This window comes from Python bivittatus, unplaced genomic scaffold (genome assembly GCF_059951505.1).
Source record: "Python bivittatus isolate LINGU-HERP-01145 unplaced genomic scaffold, Pbiv_v1 ctg000370_np1212, whole genome shotgun sequence".
Classification (NCBI taxonomy): domain Eukaryota; kingdom Metazoa; phylum Chordata; class Lepidosauria; order Squamata; family Pythonidae; genus Python; species Python bivittatus.
In genome coordinates, this window is record NW_028277062.1 from 3,673,280 (window position 1) to 3,697,518 (window position 24,239).

At 64.8% G+C, this 24,239-nt stretch overlaps 1 protein-coding gene across 4 annotated transcripts; it reads left to right on the forward strand.

The window, feature by feature from the left end:
• The first annotated feature begins 111 nt into the window (after positions 1 to 111).
• On the forward strand, positions 112 to 20,091 carry KIF1C (kinesin family member 1C). 4 transcript variants are annotated; one of them, XM_088142048.1, is made up of 22 exons: positions 112 to 318; positions 8,623 to 8,768; positions 10,133 to 10,209; positions 10,307 to 10,486; positions 10,721 to 10,786; positions 10,860 to 11,038; positions 11,324 to 11,435; positions 11,818 to 11,895; positions 12,040 to 12,105; positions 12,395 to 12,479; positions 13,164 to 13,242; positions 13,411 to 13,556; positions 13,717 to 13,895; positions 14,263 to 14,342; positions 15,338 to 15,413; positions 15,886 to 15,965; positions 16,052 to 16,284; positions 16,557 to 16,640; positions 17,087 to 17,267; positions 17,522 to 17,594; positions 18,211 to 18,849; positions 19,230 to 20,091. In XM_088142048.1, the coding sequence occupies exons 2-22, from the start codon at positions 8,663 to 8,665 to the stop codon at positions 19,911 to 19,913; spliced, it is 3,483 nt and encodes a 1,160-aa protein (XP_087998174.1). In that variant the 5' UTR covers positions 112 to 318; positions 8,623 to 8,662; the 3' UTR covers positions 19,914 to 20,091. The 4 variants fall into 4 exon arrangements, with proteins under 4 accessions (XP_087998174.1, XP_087998177.1, XP_087998175.1 ...); XM_088142051.1 differs by having other exon boundaries at positions 16,052 to 16,146; XM_088142049.1 differs by lacking the exon at positions 112 to 318 and adding an exon at positions 2,029 to 5,413.
• The last annotated feature ends 4,148 nt before the right edge of the window (positions 20,092 to 24,239 follow it).

Here is a 24,239-nt window from a genome sequence, read left to right on the forward strand (position 1 = left end):
ACCCTCGCCCCCCGCAGGCCCCGGGCGCCCCCGCGAGACCGGTCCTGGGCCGCGGCGGCTCTCGCGGCGGGGCGGCCGGGGAGGGCCCCGTCCTCCCTCGCGGGGCCGTCGCGGGCCGGGCCCGCCCGGCGCCCTGCAGCGCGACCCTGCGCCGGGGGCCGGGCTCCGCTGCCCGGTCTCGCGACACTCCGCCCCGCCCCGCCCCGCCCCGCCCGCCCGGCCGGCATCTGCCTCGCCTCCCTGGCGCTGCCCGCCGACTCCCGAGCGAGCGGGCGCGGCGCGGCGCGGCGCGGCGCGGCGGAGCGGCGGCCGCGGAAGGTGAGCGGCGCCCGGGAGGGGACGCGCCGCGGCTGGGCTCGGGACCCCTCCGGCGGGTGGGGGGGCGGGAGGGGAGGGGAGGGGGCCGGGCGCGGCCGCCCAGCGGGGGAAGGCCCCTCGCCGCACTCGCCCTCCGCTCTCCTCCGGCGCGGGGGTCGCGGCAGGACGCGGCGCGCTGTTCTTAGCAGGCTGGCCCGGCTCGGGGGGTCTGCGGCGGGGCCCGCGCCCTCGGCCCCGGGGAGCGGCCGCAGCCCCGCCGCCCTCGCCGGCGTGCGGGAGCGGCCTGCGAGCGGCCCAGCTGTGGCCGAGCGGCGGGTGGACAGCCCCGCGGCAGCCGGCCCGGAGCGGCTGCTGGCCCTCCGCGAGCGGAACAGGCCTGCCGCGGCTCTCCGGATCCAAAGGCCGACGGGGCAGGTTCGCCGGCACGGGCTCTCCCGCGGGCCCCGGCCGCGCTCCGAGGCGGCTCGCTCCAGCTCGCCTTCCCTGCGGCGAACCCCTCCCGGTTCCCCGGGGGCCCGCAAGTCAAAGGGGGTTCCCCAGGTGCCCTGTCTCGGCTCGCTCGCCGTGCTGCGGTGGCGTTGCGGCCGCCGTCCTGGATTTTTGGCCCCCTTCCTGCAGACCCCGGGTCCTCTTCTGCCACAGGGTAGCCTCTGCTGCGTCTGGGGCAGCCCTCCAGGTGCCCGTCGCCTTTGGCACTTTCCGCCGGCATCTCTTTGCCTCCCGTCCCGCCTCCCGCAACGTTCCCCTCCCTTTTGCTGTCCTGAGCTTGGCGTTCGGGTCAGAGCTTGTCTGGAGCTCTGTGACTTCGCCTCCGCCCAGGGCAGATGTGGGGAAAGCCCAGTCTGTGGGCCGTGGGTCGCCTGGTGGAGATCCTTCTCGCAGCTGGAGAGGATTCCTGGGGGAGTGGCAGCCGGCCATGTGGTGGCTCCAGAGGAGGCCAAGACGGGCACCGGCCTCGGGGGAGGAGCCGGCCGATCTCGATCCCAAAGGGACAGGTGGCCCCTGGCACCTGGGGAAAGGCCCCTCCTGACGCTCGGCTTGGTTTTGAGTGCCTTTCCTGTGCTGCCTGGCCTTCCCTTTGAACCCTGGGCGTGCCGTTCGATGTGGGCCCACCGTTGGGGTCCCCCTTTCCTGGTCAGCTGCTGCTCCCCGGCCCCCTCAGCAGCCAAGCCACCCGCCGTCTCCTCTGCCTCCGCTTGCCCCACAAGGCGTGCTCTTGGAGCCGGTTAGCGCCAAGCAGAGGTCCTGAGAATTTCATCCGCGGCTGAGCCAGCCAAGAATGTTGCCTTGCCCTTCTCCTCGCCCTTCCTGGGAGTTCATGTTTCCCTTCGGAGCTGCCGGGCAGAGATCAAAACATGGGCGTGTGCCACCTGCCTTCTGCGGGCGACCTGCCGTGTGACATTTTGCAGGAGACGAGGCCTCTCCCCACCCCGACGACCGGTCCACGGGGCGTTGGGACTTCCTCCCCAGGATTCCTGCCCCGATGTGATCTGTGAGAGAGTGAGAGGCTCTGATTCGCTGACTCTTCCGGCATCCGGCGAGGAAGGGGCTCGCGGGCCGCAGGAGCGGCGGCTGGGCTCTTTAGCGCTGGGAGGATCCCGCTTTGGGCTTCTCTCTGCGCTGCGCCCACCGCGGGAGGAGGCCTGCTCCCTGTGGGAGGGACCGGGCCCCCTGGGGCCTCTCAGGTTCCTTGTGGTAGGAATCCTCGCCATGCTCGACGGCTCTCCCCGCCCAGGCTTGCAGCGAGGCGCTGCCCTGCTCTCTCGCTGCCCTGCTCTCTCGCTGCCCTGCTCTCTTGAAGGGTTTTTCGCCTGCTCGGTCTCGCTGTCCTCCTAATAACCGTGGAGCAGGGAGGCACTGGCGGCCTCCCGGCCTTGATGAAGTGCAGCCCCCGCCGCGTCGCAGAGAGCTCCCGGCCACCCAGAGTGGAGTCTCTGCCTTGCAAAGCAGCAGTCCCTCCCTGCTCGCGCTGCTGCCGGTGCTGGGCTGCAGCAGTCGTCCTGGCACGTTGCTCTCTGCGGGGGTCCCTGGCCTGATTACAGCCCTGGGTTACCTTACCCACCCAGATCAAAGGTGCCGCACTTCCCTTAGGCCTGTAATTTGGTGGAGCAAAATGCCTCCTTTTCAGAAAGCAGCAGATCTGGGCTTGACAGCCTCCTTCCGGTTTGGGGAAAGCTCTCTTGCCCACGGGGACTCCCAGGCCCTCTGTGGAGGGGGAAATGTTGGGGCCGAGAGGGTTTGGCTTTCCTTGGGGTGCGTGCCTGCTTCCTACCTGCTCTGTGATTAGCACGACTTGGGGCTGGAGAAGCATTAATTAAAGTCTTAGCGCCCTGCCCCCTCAGTTGCCTGGCAGGCTCCCCTGCCGGCCGGGTGTCCCAGAATGGTCTCAGTTATTGGCACTCCACGGCAGCAGCCTCCTGTGGGCAGGCGAGCTTGGCTAGTTTTTCACCCTGCAGTAAGCCTGGCTGGCTTCAGTGTACAGTAGTTTGGGCACTCGGCCGTGTGTCCTGGTGGGTGGCTGAAGTCCAGCCCCCATCTGGTGGCTGAGTTCCACTGGTGCTCCGGCAGGACCAAAGAAACCCTTCCCGCCCCTTCCCAGAGTCCCACTGGTGCCTCTGGGCCCTCCCCACCTCGGATGGGGGATCGGGGGAGTGCCATCGCACGTCTGGACCTTTGGTGGGGTGCTGAAGAGCTTCACCCGGTCTTTAGGCTGGGGACACGCCTGCTGGGGAAGCCAGTGCAGATTCCGCCCGAGCAAGGAAGCGGGGCAGGGCTTGTCAGGAGAAAGGGGAGCATTGGAAGAAGGCCGAGGGGGAGGCTTTCCCCCACTCCTTCCCCTTTGCTGAGCACCCCCGTCTTTGTGTGCCCCAGCGACTCTGCGGGGCATCAGCCGGATGGGGACCTCACCAGAAAAGCCCTCCGCTGAAGTGGCGGGGCTTCAATGCGGCCTCGGTCTGGGTTGCTGAGCCGGGATCAGAAAGGAGTTGTGATCCTGCAGCGTCCTCTTAGGTTGGCGCGCAGTCAGATTTGCCCTGGAAAGGATGGCTGCCCGCCGCAGACGCTTCTTCCTCCTGCTCTTGCCTCCTGCTCTTGCGGTCGCTCTGTGGGCAGGTGGGGGGCGGTCAGTCCGCGGCAAGCGGGAGCCCAGAGAGGTCTGGCTCGGGCGGCGCGCTGACACAGGAGGTGCCTTGATTGGCCCTGCGATGACAGCCACCTGCCGCTCCTGGAGCTGAAGCGGGTGAGGGAGAGGGCCTGGCAGTGCCCTGCCAAGAGGCTTTTGAGAAGTGCTTGGGCCCGGGAGCGGTTCGGAGGGAAAAGGGCTGGGACCGTTTTTCCCAGCCCGAGACGGGGCTCCAACAGAGCAAGGCAGCTTTTGAGAGGGGGGTTGGAAGGGCCTGGGAGGGCCCATTTAATGCCCGCCAAAGCTGTGCCCTCTCTTTGTTGTGGTTTTAAGGGACAGGAAAGAAGAGGCTCCTTCCAGCTCGTGCCCACCAACCCGATGGAAACCTGGGCCCAGCCAAAGTGGCGTGGCGTGGCGTGGCCTGCCCACCTTTGCGTTCTCCCTCTGAAGGGGTCTCCACCTGGCTGGGGGGCAGCCTCAAAGCTTAGCCTGCGTTTGCCTTGGTTCTTGGGGAGCCCTCCGCCACCCTCGGGTGGGTAGCGCTTGTGGTTGGCAGGGGTCTCCTAGCGACTCTGGTGAAGCAGCAAAGGGTGGGCTTTTGTTCTGTGGCTTGCGACGCAGGAAGGGGGAGAGTTTGCAGGAATGAGAAGGCAGAGGAGAACGGCTTTTTCCTCTCGGAGCACGTGTGGCAGGCGTTTTCGCTCTGCCTCTTTGCACTCTGCCCCTTGTTGCCGGGGAAGATTAAGACAAGGAAAATCACGCCAGCGCAGAACAAAGGTTTGCCTGGCCAGTATTCCCCTCTCGGTCTCTAAAGCCTGTTCCTCCCTGGGGGGCACCTCAGGGCAGGGTAAAGTCAAGAGGGGCCTGCCGAGGAGGTGTGGGGCCAAGGGGCAAAAGGCTGGCAGCAGCATCTTCTCGCATGTCCCTGGGCAAAGGGGCAAGAGGGATGGGGGCCGCTGGCTTTGCCTCCCCAAGGAGCTCCCTGAGCCAAGGTGGCTTTCCTTTTCTCACCGCCTGCGCCCTGGCAGAGGGGCTGGGCTGGGCTGGGCGGCACCCAGGAGAGGCGGGAGCTCCTGGTGGAGGTGCTGGCTCCCTGACTCACGTTCCTGCCCTTCTGGAATATCTGCACAAGTGCACGCTCGGCCACAGACTGAGGGTCTGGAGCCTCCCTGGAAGAATTAATGAACAGAATGTTTTGCCTCGGGCTTTTTCCTTCTTGGGAAACGGCCTCATGAGCTAACCTGGGCAGAACGCTCTCCTCTGCTGCCGGCCCAGCCCGGCGTCCCCCAGCTGATTCGGCTCAGGGGCTCAAGGCCTGGCGGGAGGCAGTTCACCTCCCTGCTGTTGATGCCGGACAGAAAGACCGCCACGCGCCCCCATGCCTGGCCCCAAAGTGGGAAGCTCCTGCGTGTACATCTGACCTCTGACCTGCCCCTTCCACCTGGGGCGCCTTTCCTCGAGACGGCCAGGCGGGAGACCCCCACTCTGCATGGCGGGCCGGCTAGCTCTCGAGTCGCTCCTGGGAAGAGGCGGGCGGGACCCTGGTGCGCTCGTCAATGTGGCGCTTGTGCAATAGCCCACGTCTCTTGCAGCACCAGGGTGCGTAGGTGTGCAGGGAGTCGGGTGGAAAAGGAGGCCCTTGTGCCAGGGCTCAACTGACGCCCTCCGTCTCTCTTCCAGGCCTTGGTTGCCAGGGAACAGCTGTCTCTGCTAAAAATAATTTCTTTCTCGCTGTCATCAGCCGTCATGTGAGCGAAGAGGCTTATTTTTCGATCCCCGCGCTGGGCTCCCATGTCCTTGGCCTCACATTGTGGAAGGAGAGGCGCTTGGGCCCTGCGCTCCAGGCCCGGGGCGGGAGTTGCCCGCCTCTAGGGACAGGCCGCACGCGGAGCCCGTGGCAGGGACTGGTGATTCTGCCGCTTTGGTCCAGCCTGGAGAGGCCCCCTTCCTGGGCGGGCAGGCCGGCCTCCTCTCGTGAGCTTTGGGGACGTTCCTAGGAGGAGCTGGGGATCCTCCCCCTCCCGTCCTCCTAAGCGGGGACCTGGCGGGGGCCCAGGCCCCTCGGCAGAAGGCGGCCAGACCTTGCGCCCCTCGGCCCCCAGTCAAGGGAGCATGCGTGCGCGTGTGGCGTTGCCGTGACTCATCGAGCCTTCGTCTTCCCACTCTGCTGCATGCCAGGCGAGGGCACTTCCCGGTGTTTATCTCGGCTCGGGTTCTGCACAAACTCCCCAGGAAGCAGCAGCTGGGATCAAGGGAGGGCTTGCACAATGGGGGGAAGTCGGTGAGGCCCAAGGTGACTTGCGCACACAAAATCTGCGGGGAGACTTACAGATCATTTAGGGCGGGGAGGCCCTCCGTGACCTCGGAGGCTCCCCAGAGGTCCCTCCGTGCCGCAGCTGAGGGGCAAACAGTGGCACTAGCATAGGCCCCTGCCCAACTTCCCGTGCGTGATTTTAGCTGGATGTGGCTCTTGAGATTGTCGGTTTCCGGCAAGAATTCCGTTGGTGGCAGACGGAGCGCGTAGTCCGCGTCTGGGACTAGCCGTGATGGGTTTCCGCCACGGCAGCTTCCCAAATCCTTGTAGGGCTCGGAGGAGCAGGAAGAGCGAGAGGGAAGGGCAGGTCTGCAGGAGGGCTGGGAGATTCTGCCTGGCTGCGAAAGACACAGTCGGGGACTCTCGGCCCTTGGCGTGACGCAGGATTCAGGAGACGTTTGACGGGTCGGCCCTTTAGGCCAGACGCGCGGAGATGTGGGGATGGGCACGGCTGCCGCAGCTTTAAAGGAAAGGCAGATCTGGGCGCCTGTGGGACTGAGAGGCTGCTGCCCCCGACCTGGCCCCCCAGGCAGGAGGGCCCTCTCATCGGGGTCTGCTGGAAAGGCTGCCGACCTGTTGGGGTAATGAGGGTGGGGGTGGGGAGTTGACTCAGGGTTAGGGGTCTAGCCTAACCCGGACAGGTTCCCTGAACAGCCTGGCTGCCCAAGCGGGGTGACCTTGGTGCCCCGTCCAGGCTGGGGGTCTGGTTGGTGCTTCCAGGAAGAGAATCACAAAGGGACATGTGAGGGGAGGGGAAAGACGTGGCCGGTCCAGATCCCAAGGCAACGCGTTCTTCCTCCTCGGATTTGACTGCCGCCCCACCTCCCGGCCAGGGGATCCTCCCAGGGAAGCAACCGGCCCCTCTTCCAGGCACAGGGCGGGGGCGCTGAGATTTAAGGGCGGCCGAGAGGTGGGTGGTGGTCCACTGAGCCAAAACAGTGGTGAGCGGCCTTCAAGGCCTCTAGTGGGAGGAGATGTGCTGAGTACCCGAGAGGCACCCCAAGGTTCCAGGCAGCTTGCAAACCTGGGTGCCACTGAAGTCCTGCTCGCAAAAGATGCCGCCAGCTTGGAAGAGCCGACCCTGCCTCTTTTCTTGAACGTTGGTGCTCCGCCCGGGAAGATGCCAGCAGTGGTGGGGTGGCATCAGATGGCCTGAGCTCCCAGGGAGAGGGTTGCTGGGCAGCAGACCCTTCTCCCTCCGGCCTGGCGCATTACCGGTGTTGGCCCCGTCCCCGCCAAAGGCAGAAGTATCCTGATGGGGCGTATCTGGAGTCGCTACGCTGGTCCGTGTGCTTGCGGGGACGGTGCGCTTCTGGTCCTGGGCACTTTGCTCATGCCTTTGGGAAGCTGGGGCCGCCCCGCTGGGGGAGGAGCCGCTGTGCCCAAAAGGGGAGAGGCCTTCCTCTGGCGTGGGGCAGATGCCCGCATGCCCGGGTTCTCTGCAATGACCTGCACTTCCTTGAGCTGCTGGGGTGGTGTGATGGAGACCCCTCTGCTCTTCCTCTCACCCACTGCTCTGCCGCCTGGAGAACAGGCCTGGGCAGGGGGCTGGGGCTTCGGCTTCTCTCCTGGCATTTAAGTGTGGGCCCCTGGAAGGGGGACTGGTGGGGACAGAGGGACTCGGGTTGCAAGGAGAAGTCTGGCCCCTGCCTACGTGCTTTCTGGTGCCAGTCCGGCACCATCTGTCTCTGCGACCCCCCTCCCCAGCCATTCTCCCCCCGCTCTCTGTCCTTAAAAAAGTTAAGGAGAGTAAGTTGCAGCTGTGTGATCCGGCAGCATCTTCCTGGGCCCTGCGTGATCCGCTCGGTTTGCCCAGTTGCTCTGCTGTTTGGACCATTTTTCTCAGGGCCGGGCCCGCTGGCAGCCTATCTGGAAGGTGTCAAGGCAGGCAGGAAAGGCTGGTCCAGAAGGAGTTCTCCCCCACCCCTTTCTTTGTTCTTTCTGGACCAGAGAATATGTGGGCCTCTGGCAAGGGGCCCCACAGCAGGCCTCCAGGAGCTGTCCTGGCCTCTGGGCGGATTTAAGCAGACTCTGCCAGGATGGCTAGTGCCTGCTTTCAAAGCACATTGGCACACGGGGCAACTGCCCATCTCCCATCTTGTGGCTTTGAGGATTTCGAAGGGAAGGACAAACATCGAATCGAGGCTTTGCGGCTCTTCCGTCACCCGACAGATCAGACTTTTGCTGCGCTTGGTCTTCCGGGTGCTTTGTACGGGCGACCTCCTTCCTTGGTGGGGCTCGGCCTCCACTGAAGGCTGACCCCCCTCCCATCCCAAGAGGAGGCGCTGGGGCCTTGCTGAGTCTGTTGTTTCAGCTCCGCAACGCCGCTCGCTCTGGCAGGGCTGGTGGGCCAAGTGGCGTTTCCTGGCCATCCCGTTCCTGGAGGTTTTTGCTCAGCATCGCAAATGGGGAAGGGGGAGTGCTCCGTTTCCTGAGGATGGGTGTGTGTGCGATATTGGAGGGGGGCGGAGGGTTGTCCAGCCTGTTCCTTGAAAGGGCCCAGCCCGTCCAGCCCTGGCGTGTGGTTTGCCTGGAGGTCTCTGTCCTTTGCCGGAGAAATGTGGGTTGTAGGAAGCCTTCTGCCTGTGGGGTCGGGGTCGGGCAGAGGAATTGGATTGCCACTAGGAGAGGATTGCGTAGGTGCCAAAGAAGAGAATTGGATTGCGTAGGTGCAGAAAAGTTCAGGGTGAACTCTGGGGTGGGAGGGGCACGGCAGGGGCACACAGAGATGTGATTTGGCTCGGCCGCCTCCTTGCTCTGCATTTCCCTTGCAAGGCCTGACCCCATTCGGGGCTGGCTTGTAACCCCCCCGCCCTCCCGCCAAACGGAGAAAAGGCTCAAGGCCGCTCCCGCCCACTCTGTCCTGCAGGTAACCCCTCCCTCTGAGCTGCTGCCAGGACGGAGCCAGGATGGCCGGTGCGTCCGTCAAAGTGGCCGTGCGGGTGCGTCCCTTCAACGCCCGCGAAATCAGCCAGGCTGCGACGTGCGTCATCCAGATGCAGGGACCAACGACCTGTGAGTTTCTGCCTGCCTTTCGGAGTTTGGAGGCGCATCCATCAAACGTCCAGGAATTACGAGTTGAGAAGGGCTGGAGAGCCCTGAGGAATCCTCGGGCGTGGCCCCTGTGCCTGAGAGCAGCCGGGCGATGGGGTGACGCGCCTGGTGTTTCAGCCTCTGCTGGGGAGGATGGGGGGGCTGCAGCTGGGACTAGCCATGGCCCCGGCCCGGCTCCCCTCGGGTCTCCCAGCAGCAGAGGTGGGGCTCAGGTCACCTCCAAAGGCCTGCCCTAAAATGCGGGGGGGGAGTTATTGGGGGAAGATGATCCGGCCTCCTCCGATGGTCCTTCTCCTTTGCGAGCTTCACCAAGGAAGAAGCAGCGCCAAGCCCAACCCGTTCCAGCTGCCGAAGCCCCATGCTTGGCCCTGAGTCAGTTGGCCGAAGTCAGTTGGCCCCATGCTTGGCCCTGAGCTGCTGCAAATGGGGCTTGTGTCCCCGGGGGAAGGGGAACCTTAACTGCTTCCCTGCGGAGCAGAGCCCCATTTCTGGGTGGCCGCTGGGCACGAAACTCCCAGGCACCTCTCCCGGACTAGCGCAGCGCCCCACAAAGGTCCTCTTCGGCAGCCCCTCTACTCTGGCTCTGGCCCCCCTGGTTTGGGAGCACTCCTGCGGGGATCCGGCCCAAGCAAGCTTCCTTCTGTAAGTCCTGGGGACTCTCAGGCGGGGGCCCCCGTGCGGACTGAAGGAAGCAGAATGAGGTCATGAAACAGGTGTGCCGCCAAGGGGCACCCTGCCAGGGAGGCCTGTGAGGGAACGGCGCTGGGCAGATCATCTTCAGGCGCTGATGGACAGAGTTAACGCTCTGTTTCACTTCCAAAGGCTGAATTTGACTGCGAATAAGAGCCGAGCAGAGGCTCCGAGGGGAACAGCAGTCTACCCCTGGCTTGTTAGGGAGGGGCAACAGTGGGGGAGGGAGCGGACTCCTGCCTTCAAGTCCTGCCTTGCCCTCCTGTCACCTCCTGCATCTGGCTTGGATGCTGCGAGAAAAGCCGTTTGATTCCACACCAGAATGTGCCACGTCCGTGCCTGGGAGGCAGGCAGGGTCCGCTTAGGCCACGGTGGGAGCTGGCAGATGCCTCCCGGCAGCCCCCCTCGGGTATCCCAGCCCAGACCTCCCTTGCCTTGCCTATGAGCCTTGCAGGTAGCCATGGCCTCAGATCACACTGGCCAGGATCGTGGGGAGCCATGATCTGTAGCAGCGTTCCCCGACAGACGCTCCTGTCTGTGGGAAGGCAGCCCCCTCCCCCAGTTGCCTCTATCACTAGGAGGGCTGGGAATGGTGGGTCTAGCCAGAGGGGCTTCCCTTTTCTCCCTCCCTGCAGGCATCGCCAACCCCAAGCAGGCCAAAGATGCCCCCAAGACCTTCACCTTTGATTACTCCTACTGGTCCCACACCTCGGTGAGTGTCGGCTGCCCCGGGGGAGGCCCCACCCCGCCCTCGCTTGACGAGGTCGGCCTTGCATCGGGCACCCCATGCAAGGATCTCTCTCTTCCAGGAGGAGGACCCCCACTTCATTTCCCAGCGGCAGGTCTACAGAGACATCGGAGAGGAGATGCTGTGCCACGCCTTTGAGGGCTACAACGTCTGCATTTTCGCCTACGGGCAGACGGGGGCTGGCAAGTCGTACACCATGATGGGCAAGCAGGAGAAGGGCCAGCAGGGCATCATCCCTCAGGTGCCTGGAGGCAAGGGGCTGCTGCGAATGAGACCCAGGGTCCTGGGCAGGAGACCCCCTTCGTGATCGTCTCCTGCCACTGTTTGCTTCTCCGCAAACTTTGGCCCTTCAGCCCCCGCCCCCCATTGCTGGGATGTGTGGCTAAAAAGGGAGGGAGGGAGGGAGAACCAATCCACCCCACCCCTTACCTGGCCCTCCAGCCCTGACTCCCCCTCCCCCTCCCTCTCCCTCCAGCTCTGCGAAGACCTCTTTGTCCGAGTGGCGGAGGACGCATCGCCCTCCCTGTCCTGTTCTGTGGAGGTAAGTTGGGCCTCTGCCCCCCTTGCTCCCGCCCCACGTTCCTCGGCCTGAATGCCCCGCTCTCCCTCCCCAGGTGAGCTACATGGAGATCTACTGTGAGCGTGTGCGTGACCTCCTGAATCCCAAAAGCCGTGGAAATCTGCGTGTGCGTGAGCACCCCATCATGGGGCCTTACGTCGAAGACCTCTCCAAGCTGGCTGTCACTTCTTTTGAAGACATTGCCGACCTCATGGACTGCGGCAATAAAGCGAGGTAAGCCCCTACGGGGGGGGGCAGCCATGCGGGGTCTGGGCCCCAGGGAGAAGGGCCCTCCTTTGATCCTCCACCTGGGGGTCTGGGCTTGGGATGCTCTGCTCCCGCAGCTGGCCAGGAAGCAGACGCCCAGCCCAGGCCTGGTGGCGGGGAGACGGGACTGTGGGCGTTCTTCTGGCCCCAGGGCAGGGGGCCTGGGAGCCTGGACTGGGACCAGGACACGTGGATCCCAGACCGGTGGTTCTCCAGGAAAGAGAGCCCCCCCTCACCCAATCTGCCCCCCAGGACTGTGGCTGCAACCAACATGAACGAAACCAGTAGCCGTTCCCACGCCGTGTTCACCATCGTCTTCACGCAGCGCCGGCACGACGAACTCACAGACCTGGACACCGAGAAGGTGGGACGGCTGACCTTGTCCAGGAGGTGGGCCCAGCCGTGGGGGGGGTCTCCTGTTAGGTGAACAGAGCTTTCCAAGGTTGAAGAGGCCTTACTGGAACAGTGTTGAGGTTGGAAGGAGGCTTCTGGTGGGAGAAACGTCAAGCCACACGCTGGCCGGTTTGCACGTGCGTGTGGAGTTCCTGCGTTGGACCTCTGCTGAGCAGGAGCAGCAGGCCGGGCCCGCGTGGACAAGGGGCCACTCTTCTGGAGCTTAGGGTGGTGCTGCACCTTGGGCCCCCAGACTGCAGCCGCGTCACTCTGGGGCGCCCTGAAGGAAGCCCCTGGGGGCTGCGGTCCTCATCCTGTGCTGCCCTCCCCTCTCCCCTCTTCCCTCTCCCCAGGTTAGCAAAATCAGCTTGGTGGACCTGGCTGGGAGCGAGCGAGCCGACTCGTCGGGCGCGAAGGGCCTGAGGCTCAAGGCAAGAACTCAGGAGCTGGCAGTGGTGGTTGTTTTCCGGGCAGGTGGGTGGCGGGTGGGCGGGTGGGCAGCGTTAGCTGGGGCCTGTCTGCAGATGCGTGTGGCTAAACAAGGCACGCCTCCCCCCCCGCACCCACTTTTCCAGGAAGGCGCCAACATCAACAAGTCCCTGACCACGCTGGGCAAGGTCATCTCCGCCTTGGCTGAGATGGTGAGCAAAGAGCTTGGGCTCCCTGGGTCCAGGGGGACGCAGAGATCTTTGGGGGTGCTCTTGGGACAGGCCCTGGGGGCTCTGCTTGTGCCGAGAGATGGGGCTGGCCTGGGGCGCTTCCCGCTGCAGCCGAGGCCCCCTGGGAGGCTCTGCTGCGGAAAGCGGGGGGCAGTGGGCGAAACGGGGCTTGGCTGGCTCTGCCGGAGCGTCCGCCCTTCCCTTTCCTCCCTGGTCCCCGGGAGTCGGAGGGCGCCCTCCCCCCCTCGGCTCACGCCTCCTGCCTTCCCAGCAAAGCAGCCACAAGAAGAAGAAGAAGGCTGAGTTCATCCCTTACCGTGACTCGGTGCTCACCTGGCTGCTGAAGGAGAACTTGGGTGAGTGCCTGAGCGGCTCTGGCGGGGGCCAGGAGGGAGACCGCCACGGCTTGGCAGCTGTTGCCCGCCGGGCTGGGGAAGGGCTTCGCGGGGGCTTGGCTGGTCCACCTTCCTACGGCAGGAGCAGGAAAGGGCCGCTGCCCTCCTGCCTCTGACCCCGACTGGGTAAACCGAGCACGTGAAAAGCACTGCCGCGGCTGGTCTTGTTTTGCGCAGGCTTGTGCCCGCGCAGAGGGCCATGGGGCTGCAGGGGCAGCTTCCTCACGAGGCACCGCAGGCGCTTCTGTGCAGTAACCACTCCCGGCAGGTGCCTCTGGGGGCAGCGGGAAAATGCTGGGGCTTGCAGGGAGCGGAGGGTCCAGCCACTGGCTGTGTGGAGGGGGGCAGGGGAGGGGAGGGGAGGGGGTCCTGCCCACCACCTTCACCCATAGCCCCCCTCTGGATTCTGTTTCGGCTGAAACTGAACCAGCCAAGTGTGCCGCGTTCTCCCCTCCCCCCCCCGAATAGTTCAGCAGAAGCTTGGAAACGCCGTGGGTTTGTTCCGGTTCAGAGCAAAATGTGCTTACTCTTTTACGCACAGCCCTATTTCTTTCCAGCCCCTCACAAGCGCCCGTGGCGGGAAAGGGCAGGGGGCTAGGCCTCTTCCCATCTTCCTCTCTGCTTTCCCCCTTTCCTGTTTCCCAGGGGGTAATTCCCGCACGGCCATGATCGCCGCCCTCAGCCCAGCCGACATCAACTACGAGGAGACGCTGAGCACCCTCCGGTGAGCTGGAAGGTGGACTCAGGAGGGGAGTCTGTGGGTGGGGAGGGGCGCCCCCGGGGCAAAGGTCCAAGCAGAGGCCAGGCTCCTCCTCCGCCTGCTCAGCACGCCCCTCCATCTCAGCGCCCCTCCCTCTCCTCTCTCCTCTCCTCTCCTCTCCTGCTGCCCCAGTTACGCCAACCGCGCCAAGGAGATCCGTTGCAACGCTGTCATCAACGAGGACCCCAACGCCCGGCTCATCCGGGAGCTCAAGGAGGAAGTGGGCAGGCTCCGGGACCTCCTCTCTGCGCAGGGCCTCTCAGCCACCTGCTTCTCGGGTAGGAGCAGCACCTGGGGAAGAGAGGCAGATCTGGGATGGCACACAGGGTACTCGTCCCCTGCCCAGAAGCCTTTCCCAGCAGCACGGGTCGGGGGAAACCAAGTGAGGTCTTGTCAGGAGGAGGGAGACCCCCCCTCACTCGGCTTGTGTCTTTCCAGGCGCCGAGGAGCCCACCGATCCGGGCGGTAGGCAGAGCATCCCCAGTTTGCCCTTTGGCTCGATGGCACACCCTTCTCTCCTGCTGGGCCCTGCTGCCCTCAACGGGGAGCTGGAGCTGCAGCTCCCGGCCTCGGAGGAGCAGATGCTGTGCACGGAGGAGGCCATGGAGAGGCTGCAGGTGAGGGGCCTTTGGAGAACGCCGGCTTCCAGCGGAGTGGGCACCGCCTTCCCTCTCGGGCACAAGGGCTTGGGGTCTGCCCGCCAGGAGCAAGGGCAGATGGCGTTCTCCTCTTTGCCCGGCTTTCCCCCGACAGCAGCGGCCCTCCCACCTCCACCCTGGCAGCCGCCCTTTCCCAGCGGCCAGACCCTGCAGGGGAGCAGCCCTCAGCCCGGGGCCACCCAGCCGCAGCCGGTCCCTGGCCGCTGCCATGGTTCAAGTCCCCTCCCCTTGCAGCAGCGCAGTCGGTCCCTCCTTGTGCGCAGTGCCAGGGTGGCTTTGGGCAGAGAACCGTTTTGCCTGAGCGACCTCCATCCCGCCCTTGCAGGAGACGGAGAGGATCATTGCAGAACTCAACGAAACGTGGGAGGAAAAGCTGCGGAAAACGGAGGCCATTCGGATGGAGAGGTGAGCACGGCCGCCCTTCTCTGGGGCGCTGCTTTCGCCAGCGGGCCCCAGGAGGGACCTGCCCTGTGGGCTGCACGTTTTGGTGCTCCGGAGCCTCTGTCTGGGTGGGGAGGTAGGGCCCAAGAGCCGTCGTGGGGCCAGCAGAGCCCCCTGAAGGCAGGAGCGAGCCGAGTGGCCGTCTTCGGCTCTGCCTCGTCCTTCGTTTTGTTCCACGTCGTCGTGTTTGATGCACGGAAGGGGCGGGCCATCGGAGAGCTGGCTTCCCATAGCGCAGGGCAGTGGTGTTCAGATGGCCCCATAGCCTTGTCAGCCCCGGAGCCGGTCGAGTGTCCTGAGTCTGGCCGCCCTCCAGGCCACGCTGATCTGCGTCCTGGGGCGCTTTTCCAGAAGAGGGTGGTGCCCCTGGGCTGAGACAGCCTTTTCCTCTTCCAGAAAAGTAGCAGGTCCAGAGAAGGAGCGGCGTGTCCCGCGTTTCCTGGGTCTTCCGTCTCTGGAGATGGAACAATCTGCATAAGACGCTCGGGGTCTCCTGACATCCAGGACTCGGGGTGGGGGGCAGAAGCCAGGGTGTCGCTGGTTGAATACACGCGGGAGGGCAGAGGAGTGCGCAGGTGCACCCTTGGGGGGCTCTCCTTCGGAGCCCTTCCTGGTCCCTGCAGCACGTCAGCCTTGGGGAAGCGCCTTCCGGGGCTGCCGAGATGTCGCCAGCCGTAGCGGAGAGCCCGTCTTTCCAGCCGCTCTCCTGTCCCGGCCGCTCTTCTTCGAGGCTGAGCTGGTGGAGCCCGCAGCTCTGACAAGGTTGTGGCGGTCCTGGGATGCAGCTGACTGGACGTCTGCCGCTTCCCCAGTGGCCGGCTTTAGGCGCTCGCACAACCGGAAACACCTTCCTCCGCGACCGGAAGCGCGTGACGCAAACTTAGCTAGCAGGTTTCCTTTGGTCTTCAGATGACCAAAGAGGGGTCTCAGCGGCAGGGATCTCTTGTCCTTTCCTGCAGAGAGGCCCTCCTGGCAGAGATGGGCGTGGCTCTTCGAGAGGACGGGGGCACCGTTGGCGTCTTTTCCCCCAAGAAGGTAAGCACGGCGTGCTGGTGCCGCGTAAGGGCAGGCGTGGCCGTGTTACTGGGCCCCCTGCCTGGCCGGCCTCCCCATCTTCTCCTGCACCTTCTCCCTTCCTGGCAGGAGATTCTACCCGGCCCCAGAAAGGGTCCTTTTCCAGCCCCACAGCAGACCTGGGGAGAGCAGCTGCCCTTGTGCCCGGCCTTCCCGGGAACGGCTTCTTGCCAATGCGGGACAGCCACCTTGTGTTGCACTCAGCCAGCGAAAGGGTGCCCAAACGCCGCCTTTTAGAATTGACTCATGGGGAGTCTGACCTGCTAAGAACCTCCTGCCGTGCCCCAAGGATATTTCGTCTGTGCGAAGACGGCCCCACGGGGCCCAGCAGTGCACGGTTGCTTGCTTGCAAACTAAGTGAAAGGCCCCGGCCAGGCTGGGGGAAGGCAGTGCCCCCAGCCCTCCTGCTGAAGTCAGTGTCTGCCCTCCCCAGACTCCCCACTTGGTGAACCTGAATGAGGACCCTCTGATGTCAGAGTGCCTGCTCTACCACATCAAAGATGGCGTCACCAGGTGAGGCTGCACAGCGCGGGAGCCGACGAACAGAGGGCTGGACCCCTCTCCCGGCAGGCCTGACCTCCCCTGCTTTCCTGCCCTAGAGTCGGCCAGCAGAACGCGGACATCCGGCTGAGCGGGCAGTTCATCCGAGAGCAGCACTGCGTCTTCCGCAGCGTCACCAGCGAGACCAGCGAAGGTGAGGCTCAGGGCGCGCGGAGCTCCTCCGGTGCGCCTGCCAGTGGCATGCGCTTTCAGGATAACCGTGTTCCTCTCCCCTCTCTTTGTGCTTGCCTGGAGCAGGGGTGCCCGGCCACAGGGCAGCAGGCAGCAGCAGGTATTGGCTTGTTCGGGTGTCTCCCTGGATGGGGAGGCGGGGAGGCGTCCCGGTCACCATCCCGCCGACCCCCGGGTCCAACTGCCTCCCTGCCCAGAGGCGCTCCTTTCTCTGCGCCTGCTCCTGTCCCAGCTGGCGTTTTAGCCAAAGGGCCCTTTGACTGGGCGGCTCCACAGGGCAGCTCGGTGCTGCCGACTCTTCCTCACCCCCACCAGGTGTGGGGGTGCTTCCCAGCAACCCTGTGCCCTGATCCCCGCCCGTCTCACCTGCAGTTGTTGTCACCCTGGAGCCGTGCGAGGGGGCTGAGACCTACGTCAACGGGAAGCAGGTGACGGAGCCCCAGGTCCTGCGATCAGGTAGTGCTGGGGGGCACAGTGGGTGTCATGCCCGGGAGCAGCTCGGGCGGATGCACCAGGCGAAAGGAGGCGGCAGTGCCCGCAGCCTCAGCGCTGCACTGCTTGCTTTGAGTTTGCTGAGCATGGCTGGGTTGTGCTGGGTCCAGAACCCATCGAGGTGTCCCCCCTTGAAGCGTCCTGCCTCCTCGCTGCTCGGCAGTCCTTTCCGAGGGCAGCCAGCCCAGTGGGAGAGGGGGGAAGGCTCCACTGGACGTGCCAGGTGGCCGTGCTGCCAGGGCGGTTCCGGGGGGCCCTGGGCTTGGCTGCCCACCCTTTTCAGGGTGTCCTGCATATGCCAGCCAGCTTCCCTCCGCGTTTCCCGCGTCTGCTGCCCTGTCTGAAGCCCCCGGAAGCCTCCTCTCCCGGAGCTGACGTCTCCCCCAACCCCGCCTTGCCTCCCTGACCAGGCAACCGCATCGTGATGGGCAAGAACCACGTCTTCCGCTTCAACCACCCTGAGCAGGCCCGGCTGGAGCGGGAGCGCAGTGCCCCCCCCGAGAGCCAGGCAGAGCCGGTGGACTGGAACTTCGCTCAGCGGGAACTGCTGGAGAAGCAGGGCATCGACATCAAGCTGGAGATGGAGAAGAGGTGGGTTGGCGGGGCGGCGGCCGGGGCAGAAAGGCCGGGTGGCCTGCCCCATGCTCTGGGGGAGGCAGAGGTTGGCCCACCAGGGTTTTTCCAACCCCCGAGGCCCACAGGCCATTTTCTTTTCCGAGGCCCGGGGGTGGGGGGGAGCTCATCCGTCCGTCCGCAGCTCTGCTTTCGAAGTGGGGCCCTGGGGACAGAAGGCCTGCCCCATTTCCTAATTCAAACGTCCTGCTTGTGCCCCATTGGGTGGTCAGGCTTCAGGACCTGGAGACCCAGTACCGGCGAGAGAAGGAGGAAGCGGATCTGCTGCTGGAACAGCAAAGGCTGGTACGTGACCGTGACTGTGACTGTTCTCACACTCCGGGGTGCGGCGCCGCGTTCTCCGTGCTCCGGGTGTGCAGCAGAGGGGTGCACCCTAGACACGTCAGCCCTGCTCGGCAGACCAAGCCAGCAGATCAACTCCAGAGGAGGCCTAGATTGCTTTGACTGATGTTGGCCATAAAAAAAAAGTCCTTCCGATCTGGTGGTGCTGGACGACCTCCTCCTCCTCCTCCTCCTCCTCCTCCTCCTCCTCCTCCTCCTCCTCTTTATAGCTCAGGGAATTAGGGAAGCATCTGAGCCACTCCCAAATGTTATTTGGACACTCTAGAGCAGGGTTTCTCCACCTGGACAACTTGAATACACTGGCTGGGGAATTCTGGGAGTTGAAGTCCACATGTCTTAAAGTTGCCCAGGTGGAGAAACCCTGCTCTAGACTTTTAAAACACTTTAGCTCCTTTTGCCTAGGTAAGGGTTCCTGCATGTTCTCCTCAAGGTCATCTTCCTGCCTTTCCACAATGCATTCCCTGTATTTAGCGGCACATGTCTATTTCTGGTGGAATTATCTGAGGCTGGCTGCGAACACGCCCTTGACGATCCCTTTTTCCTTCCCCCAAATTCCCAGTACGCAGATTCGGACAGCGGTGATGACTCTGACAAGCGCTCGTGCGAGGAGAGCTGGCGGCTCATTTCCTCCCTGCGCGAGAAGCTACCAGCCACCAAAGTGCAGACGATTGTGCGCCGCTGCGGCCTGCCCAGCTCGGGCAAGAAGCGGGAGCCGCTGCGGGTGTACCAGATTCCACAGCGCCGACGGGCAGCCAAGGACCCCCGCTGGCTGACTTTGGCCGATCTCAAGATGCAGGCGGTCAAGGAGATTTGTTACGAGGTGGCCCTGAACGACTTCCGGCACTCCCGCCAAGAGATCGAGGCCATGAGCATTGTCAAGATGAAGGAGCTCTGCCGACTCTACGGCAGGCGCGACCCCAACGAGCGTGACAGCTGGCGAGCCGTGGCCCGGGACGTCTGGGACACGGTGGGCGTGGGTGAGTCGGAGGGCCCTGGAGGATGCGGCGTAGGGACTGGGAGCGCGGAGACCCGGGCCGGCACACCGGGCGTGGAAGTCAGCGACCTCCGAGCGCATATTGACAAGCTGACGGACATTCTCCAAGAAGTGAAGATCCAGAACAACATGAAGGACGAAGAGATCCGGGCGCTGCGGGACCGGGTGGTTAAGATGGAGCAGGTCATCCCCATCTCGACCCAGGTGAGCCGCTGCCTGTACAGCGGAGCAGACCCCCTGCTTCTGCTCTCCAGGCGGGTGGGAGGCTTTCCCCAAGTTACTCAGCAGCTGGGGGGTCCATTTACACCTTCCGCTAGGCCAGGCCTGCTTAACTCTGGCTTGCTGAGCAACAAACCTGGCTAGATTCACCCACCACAGTAAATAAACACAAGAAACCACCTTTGCTCGGCCTCCGCCAGAAACGTCCAGTCATTCTGCAAAGCAGCTTTGGGGTGCCTCTCGCTCTTCCCTGCAGCTGCTCTGGGTCTGGCCCCCTCCCCCGCACCAGGGCAGGGGGCCAGAACCTGGCCCCCCTTGGGGTCCTTGGGCCCCCCTCCCAGCTCCTCCTCTGTTTCTCTCCTCAGGAAGACGAAGACCTGGAGAACGAGTGGCGGTCCCTGCTCTCGGCACAGGAGGGCCACGTCCTCGCGGCCGAGGGGGAGCCAAGGGAGCAGGGGGGCGGCCCGGCTCCCCAGGAGGAGGAGGGGTCCTCGTGCTCGGACCGGGTCTCCCGCCTGATGAAGAAGGACCCCGCCTTCCGCCGGGGGCGCCTTCGTTGGCTCCGCCAGGAGCAGCTGCGCCTCCAGAACCTGCAGCAGCAGCCTCTGCAGCAGCGCCGGGGCCACGGCCGCTTCATTCCTCCACAGGACTGCAAGCTGCGCTTCCCCTTCAAGAGCAACCCGCAGCACCGCTACTCGTGGGGGCCCAGCACCGCCTTCATGGTGGGCGGCAATGGCGAGGAGCAGGAAGGGGCACCCGGCGAGGAGAGGCCTCCGGCCCCCAGCCCTGACCCTCACCGCAGCCCTGCTCCTCTGCCAGAGCTGCCTGCCCGCCGCCACTCCCTGGAAAGCGGGCCACGGGGCAGGCGCAGCCGGGGCCAGGGGCAGGGGCAGGAGCAGCACCCACCACGCAGGCATAACTGTTACCCCTACCAGCACCAGCCCTACCCGCAGCGCCGGCCTGGGGGCCTGGAGAGCCCCATCCCGCCCCGCATGCGCCGACAGAGATCGGCACCCAACCTGCAGCAGGAGCACGCTGGCACTGAGTGATTCTGCGAGGCGGCTGCTCCCGTGCCCCCTTCTCCAGTGGGCAGTGGGGAGGAGCCCCCCTGTCTCGACAGGAGCGGAGGTGGCTGAGCGCAGCACCCAGTGGGCAGAGGGCTGCTTCTGCAGGTTGCAGGGGCCGCGGCGAGGGCCGCGTGACGGAGTTTGCTTGGAGCGGCGGTAGTATTTATAGGGCTGGCGTGGAGGGCTTGGAGCCCCTGGGTGGAGGGCAGGATGCGGCGCTGCCTCGGAGCAGCTGCAGGAGAGTGCAACCCCCCCTCTGCCCTGGAGCAGCCGTGGGGGGGGTCCGGTGCAGCAGGTGCTTCGGAGGGCCCTCCCTTTGCTTTGCGTGGTAGGTGGGCCAGGGACGAGCGGCCGGTTTGATCTCCTGCTGAATGGGGGCGAAGGGGTGGCATTCCGGACGGGGCTGTTGCCGACGTGGCCTGAAGCAGAATCCGTTCTTGGGGCAAAAGGGCAGAAGTCCAGACTTCGCTGCCCCCTCCCACCACCGTGGTTGACTGTACAAATAGCTCGTTGTGCCTTCTGGGGGTGGGGGGCAAATAAATCCTCAGCTGCTAGGATTTTGCTCCTGCTGATCGTGTATTAACTGAAAGCTCTTGGGAGGCCCCTCTTCACACGGCTCTGCCACTTTAGGGCACCCCCTGCCCCCTCTGCCAAGGTGGGAAGGAGGGGCCCGCCTCGGAGTGTATTTTCATCTTCCCCCGTCCACACAGCCCATTAGGCTTCAGGAGAATCAGGCACCCAAGCACCCCCTGTAAGAGCTCCCTAGAAATTGCCAGCCTTGGGGGGGTATCCCCAAGCCATGCTGGGGGTGAGGGGAGGGGCATCTGAAGCTCTTACTTTCATGCTTGTGGGCGATGGGGGGCCCCTGTTCTTGTGTTCTACCCTATTCCTGAATAATAAAGGTGGCAGAACATCCACCTGCCTGCTTCCAGCTCTTTGGGGCGAAGGGGGAGCTTTGGGTGGGAGCTTGGGGCCGCAACCTTGTGCCCCACTGCCAGCCGTCAGGCCCTTCCTGCTCCCCTGTGGCGCAAGCAGCAAGGCCGTGGCTCTGGGCCTCCAGGAGCTGATCCTCGGCCACTGGTGTGTGGAGTTGCTGCTTTTCAGCTGGGGGGAAACGTCCAGGCTGGGCAAGGGGAAATAGGAGTCACAGGCATGGGGGTGGATGCCCACCCTTAGTCTGTCGAGCTCTTGTCCTTCCTGGACATGCAGACAGAAGCCGAGGCAGAAGGGCCCCACCAGCAGGCGGGCTTCAGTGCCTAGGAAGGGGGCCAGATGGCTGCAGCAGCAGCACCCGCCCCACCCCCCTGGACCTGGCCTCCCTGTGTGTGATGACGGGAGCAGGATGGACTCAGCGCTGGAGGAAAGCCAGGGTTAGCAGGCCTGCAAAGGGGCAGCCAAGAGCCAGGCTGGTAGAAGGTCTGAGCCGCCCACCTCCCACGCCCCATGGCGGAGACAGGAAGGCCCCCTCTGCCCGGCTCCGGTGGCTGGAAAAGCGGCTCTTGCTTTGCTCCACCTGTGCCTGTCCCTTGCTCAACGGGTGGCGGGCGGGGGGCTGTTACAAACTAACGCTGTTATGCCCCCTCCTTCCCAGGTTGGGATGCCACTGAGGGCCCCCCTTGCGGCCACTAGCTTCTGCAGAGGGTGACCCGGAGGATCAGGCAGCGGCGTGCTGGGCTGTGCCCGCACTGGCAGCAGGAGCAGCGCCGGGCAGCCGGCGGCCAGGGCAGGGAGACGCCACGGGGGGAGCTTGTCTTGGGGGGGCTGCCGTGAGGCTTTCCTGGCCAAGGCCGAGGGTCCCTCCCGGCATCTCGCCCGCCTTCGCTTCTGAGCTCGGTGGCTGCTCTGCTTGCTGCGGGGAACTGACCCGGCCCCCCAGCCAGCAAGAGGTCTACTCTGGAGGAGGAGAGCGGCCACAGGTGGTCCTGGGGGCTTTCCTTTCCGCCGCCATGGCAACCTGTGGGCTGGCGGTCGTTTCCGAGGGGAGCTGGAACTCCACCCCCATAAAAACCGGGCGGTGACTTCCTGTGGGGGCCTCGGGTGGGGATCTTTCTGGCGACCACGCCGGCCGAGGCCTCCGGGAAGGAGCAGGGCTGCCTTTCGGAGCACGGCTCCGAGAGATCACGGAGGGAGGAAGCGCCGCTGCCTCCTGCCCGTGAAAGCCAGCCGTCCGCGGCCCGGGTGCGGGGCGCAGCACCGCCCGGAAGGCCTTCCTCTTCCCTGCAGTGGGGGAGCTGCAGACGCAAGCCCCGACTCCCGACTCCGGAGCAGCGATTTCTCAGACTGCCGCGGGCAGCCCGTTTTCCCGCTCCTGCGCCATCGGCAGACCCCTCAGCCGCCTTGTTCACGGAAACCCCCTCTCCTGGGAAGGGAGGGGCCGCAGGAGCATCTGCAAGGGGGCCGCGAAGACCCCTGCGAGGTCCGGCCCAGCCTGAGCGATTTGCTCAGGCCCTGCTCGGCCGCGGCCGCGCAGCCCCCTGGAGCAGGGCAGCCTCGTGCTCTGGGAAGAGCTTGAGCTGCTGGCCCGAAAGGGGCGGACGTGGCCCTCGGGCTGGGAGGGGGCTGCCTCTCTTCCATTGTGTCCCTCTCGGCTGGCGAAGGCCTCTGGGCAGGTGACAGGTGGTGGGATCGGAGTGGTGGTAAATGCTGCTCGTGGGGGGGGGGCACACCCCCACCACCGCTGCAGGAGCCCTGCCTTGAATTCAGGGGTACCTGACATTTTCATCCGGTCTCCAGTCTCCCCAGATCCAACTCAAGGGGGTCCTGAATGAAATACGCTTTCATGGGCCTGTTTCAGTCAGGTTTAAGGCCAGAATAGTACTGAGGCAGCCTTGACCAGGGTCACAGATGACCCTTGGGGTTGGGGTGGAGGCGGAAACATCATCCTGGCCCTCCCTCGTCTCTGCGGCCCTCAGTGCCATCCACCATACCGTCCTTCTGGACTGGCTTTGAGTCAGGGAGTGGAAGGCACGGCGGTGTGGGCGGGGGCAAAATTGAGTTCCCTCGAGACCCCTGCTCAGTTCCCTCAAGACCCCTACTCTTCCTTAACATCTTCGTGAAAATGTGGGGCGAGTTCACCCATCACCAGGGTCAGGTGTCACCCCTAATGTGCTGATGACACCGGGAGGCTATGGGGGCCTGGGTGGGGAAAAGCAGGCCTTGGCTCAACCTGCGCGGGCTTGGTCCCCTGCTCTGGGTCTCCTCCCCTTTGATCCTGGACGGGGTTACGCTCCCCCAGGAGGAGCTGGTGCATAATCTGGGGTTCCTCTTGGCTCCTGCTGGAAGAGCAGGTAGCAGCTGTGGGTGGGAGGCCTCAGTTGCGCCAGTTCCCGGTCAGGAAACTGCTGCTGTCACTCGTGCCCTGTCATCCCCATCTGGAGCAGGGGTTTCAAACCCCAGAACTTCCCATCAAGAGGCAACACTCTAGTGACAGAAAATTTGCCATGCTCAGGGGAACTGTTTTTGCCATTAAGTCTGTCATGGGACCCCTTCAAGTTCCACAGAGCAGTTAAAAAAAAAAAACAGTCTAGACTGCTGCAATGTACTCAACCTGGGGCTGCCCTTGAAACCCCTGGAAGCTGCCATTGCTGCAGGCTGCAGCCATGCTGCCTCAGCCCACGCAGGTGCTGGTTGTCTCCCTCAGCCCTCGCTGGCAGGGGCTGCACTGTCCGTGGGACCAGCTGCCTCCAGTCACCTCGCCCTGCGCGGGAGAACCGGCGGAGGGCCCCTTCCCGTCCACGGGGGGGCCTCCTCCGCCGCAGCAGCGCCCGCCCTCTGGGGCACCATTTCCCCCAAGGCCTTGAAAATCCCCCTCCCGTGGATGAGCCGGAACTTAAGGGAGTCGCCTCGGCGAACTGTCCTTTCTATTCCAGGTGCTGCTTGTATTTTACCGACTTCCCTGCTTCCGCACTCCTACGAGCGGGCGGGAGCACTCCTACGAGCGGGAGCAGGGGGATCATCTCTGCGGGTGAGGGGATGCTGGGCCAGAGGCCTGGGTCCCAGCCGGCCCGGCAGGAGCGCGCGTGCTGCACTCGGCACGTGCGCAGGGGCCAGGACGCTGACTAGCCAGGGGAAGGGGCGACTGGGGGCGGAGATCCTCTGTCCGAGCCATTCCTGAGCCCCGGGACGGACGGCCGGAAGCAGCGCAAGAGGCAGCCGTGGAGCCCCGCGCCCCCAGGGAAGTGAAGGGAAGGGAAGGCAAGGGAGGGGGGCCCGGCTCCCCCCGGCGCCGTTCTATTGGCCGGCCCGGCCCCCTGGGAGCCCCGCTCCTCGCCGCCCGCGCCTCCGGGTTGGCAGGGGCTGCCCGCCACG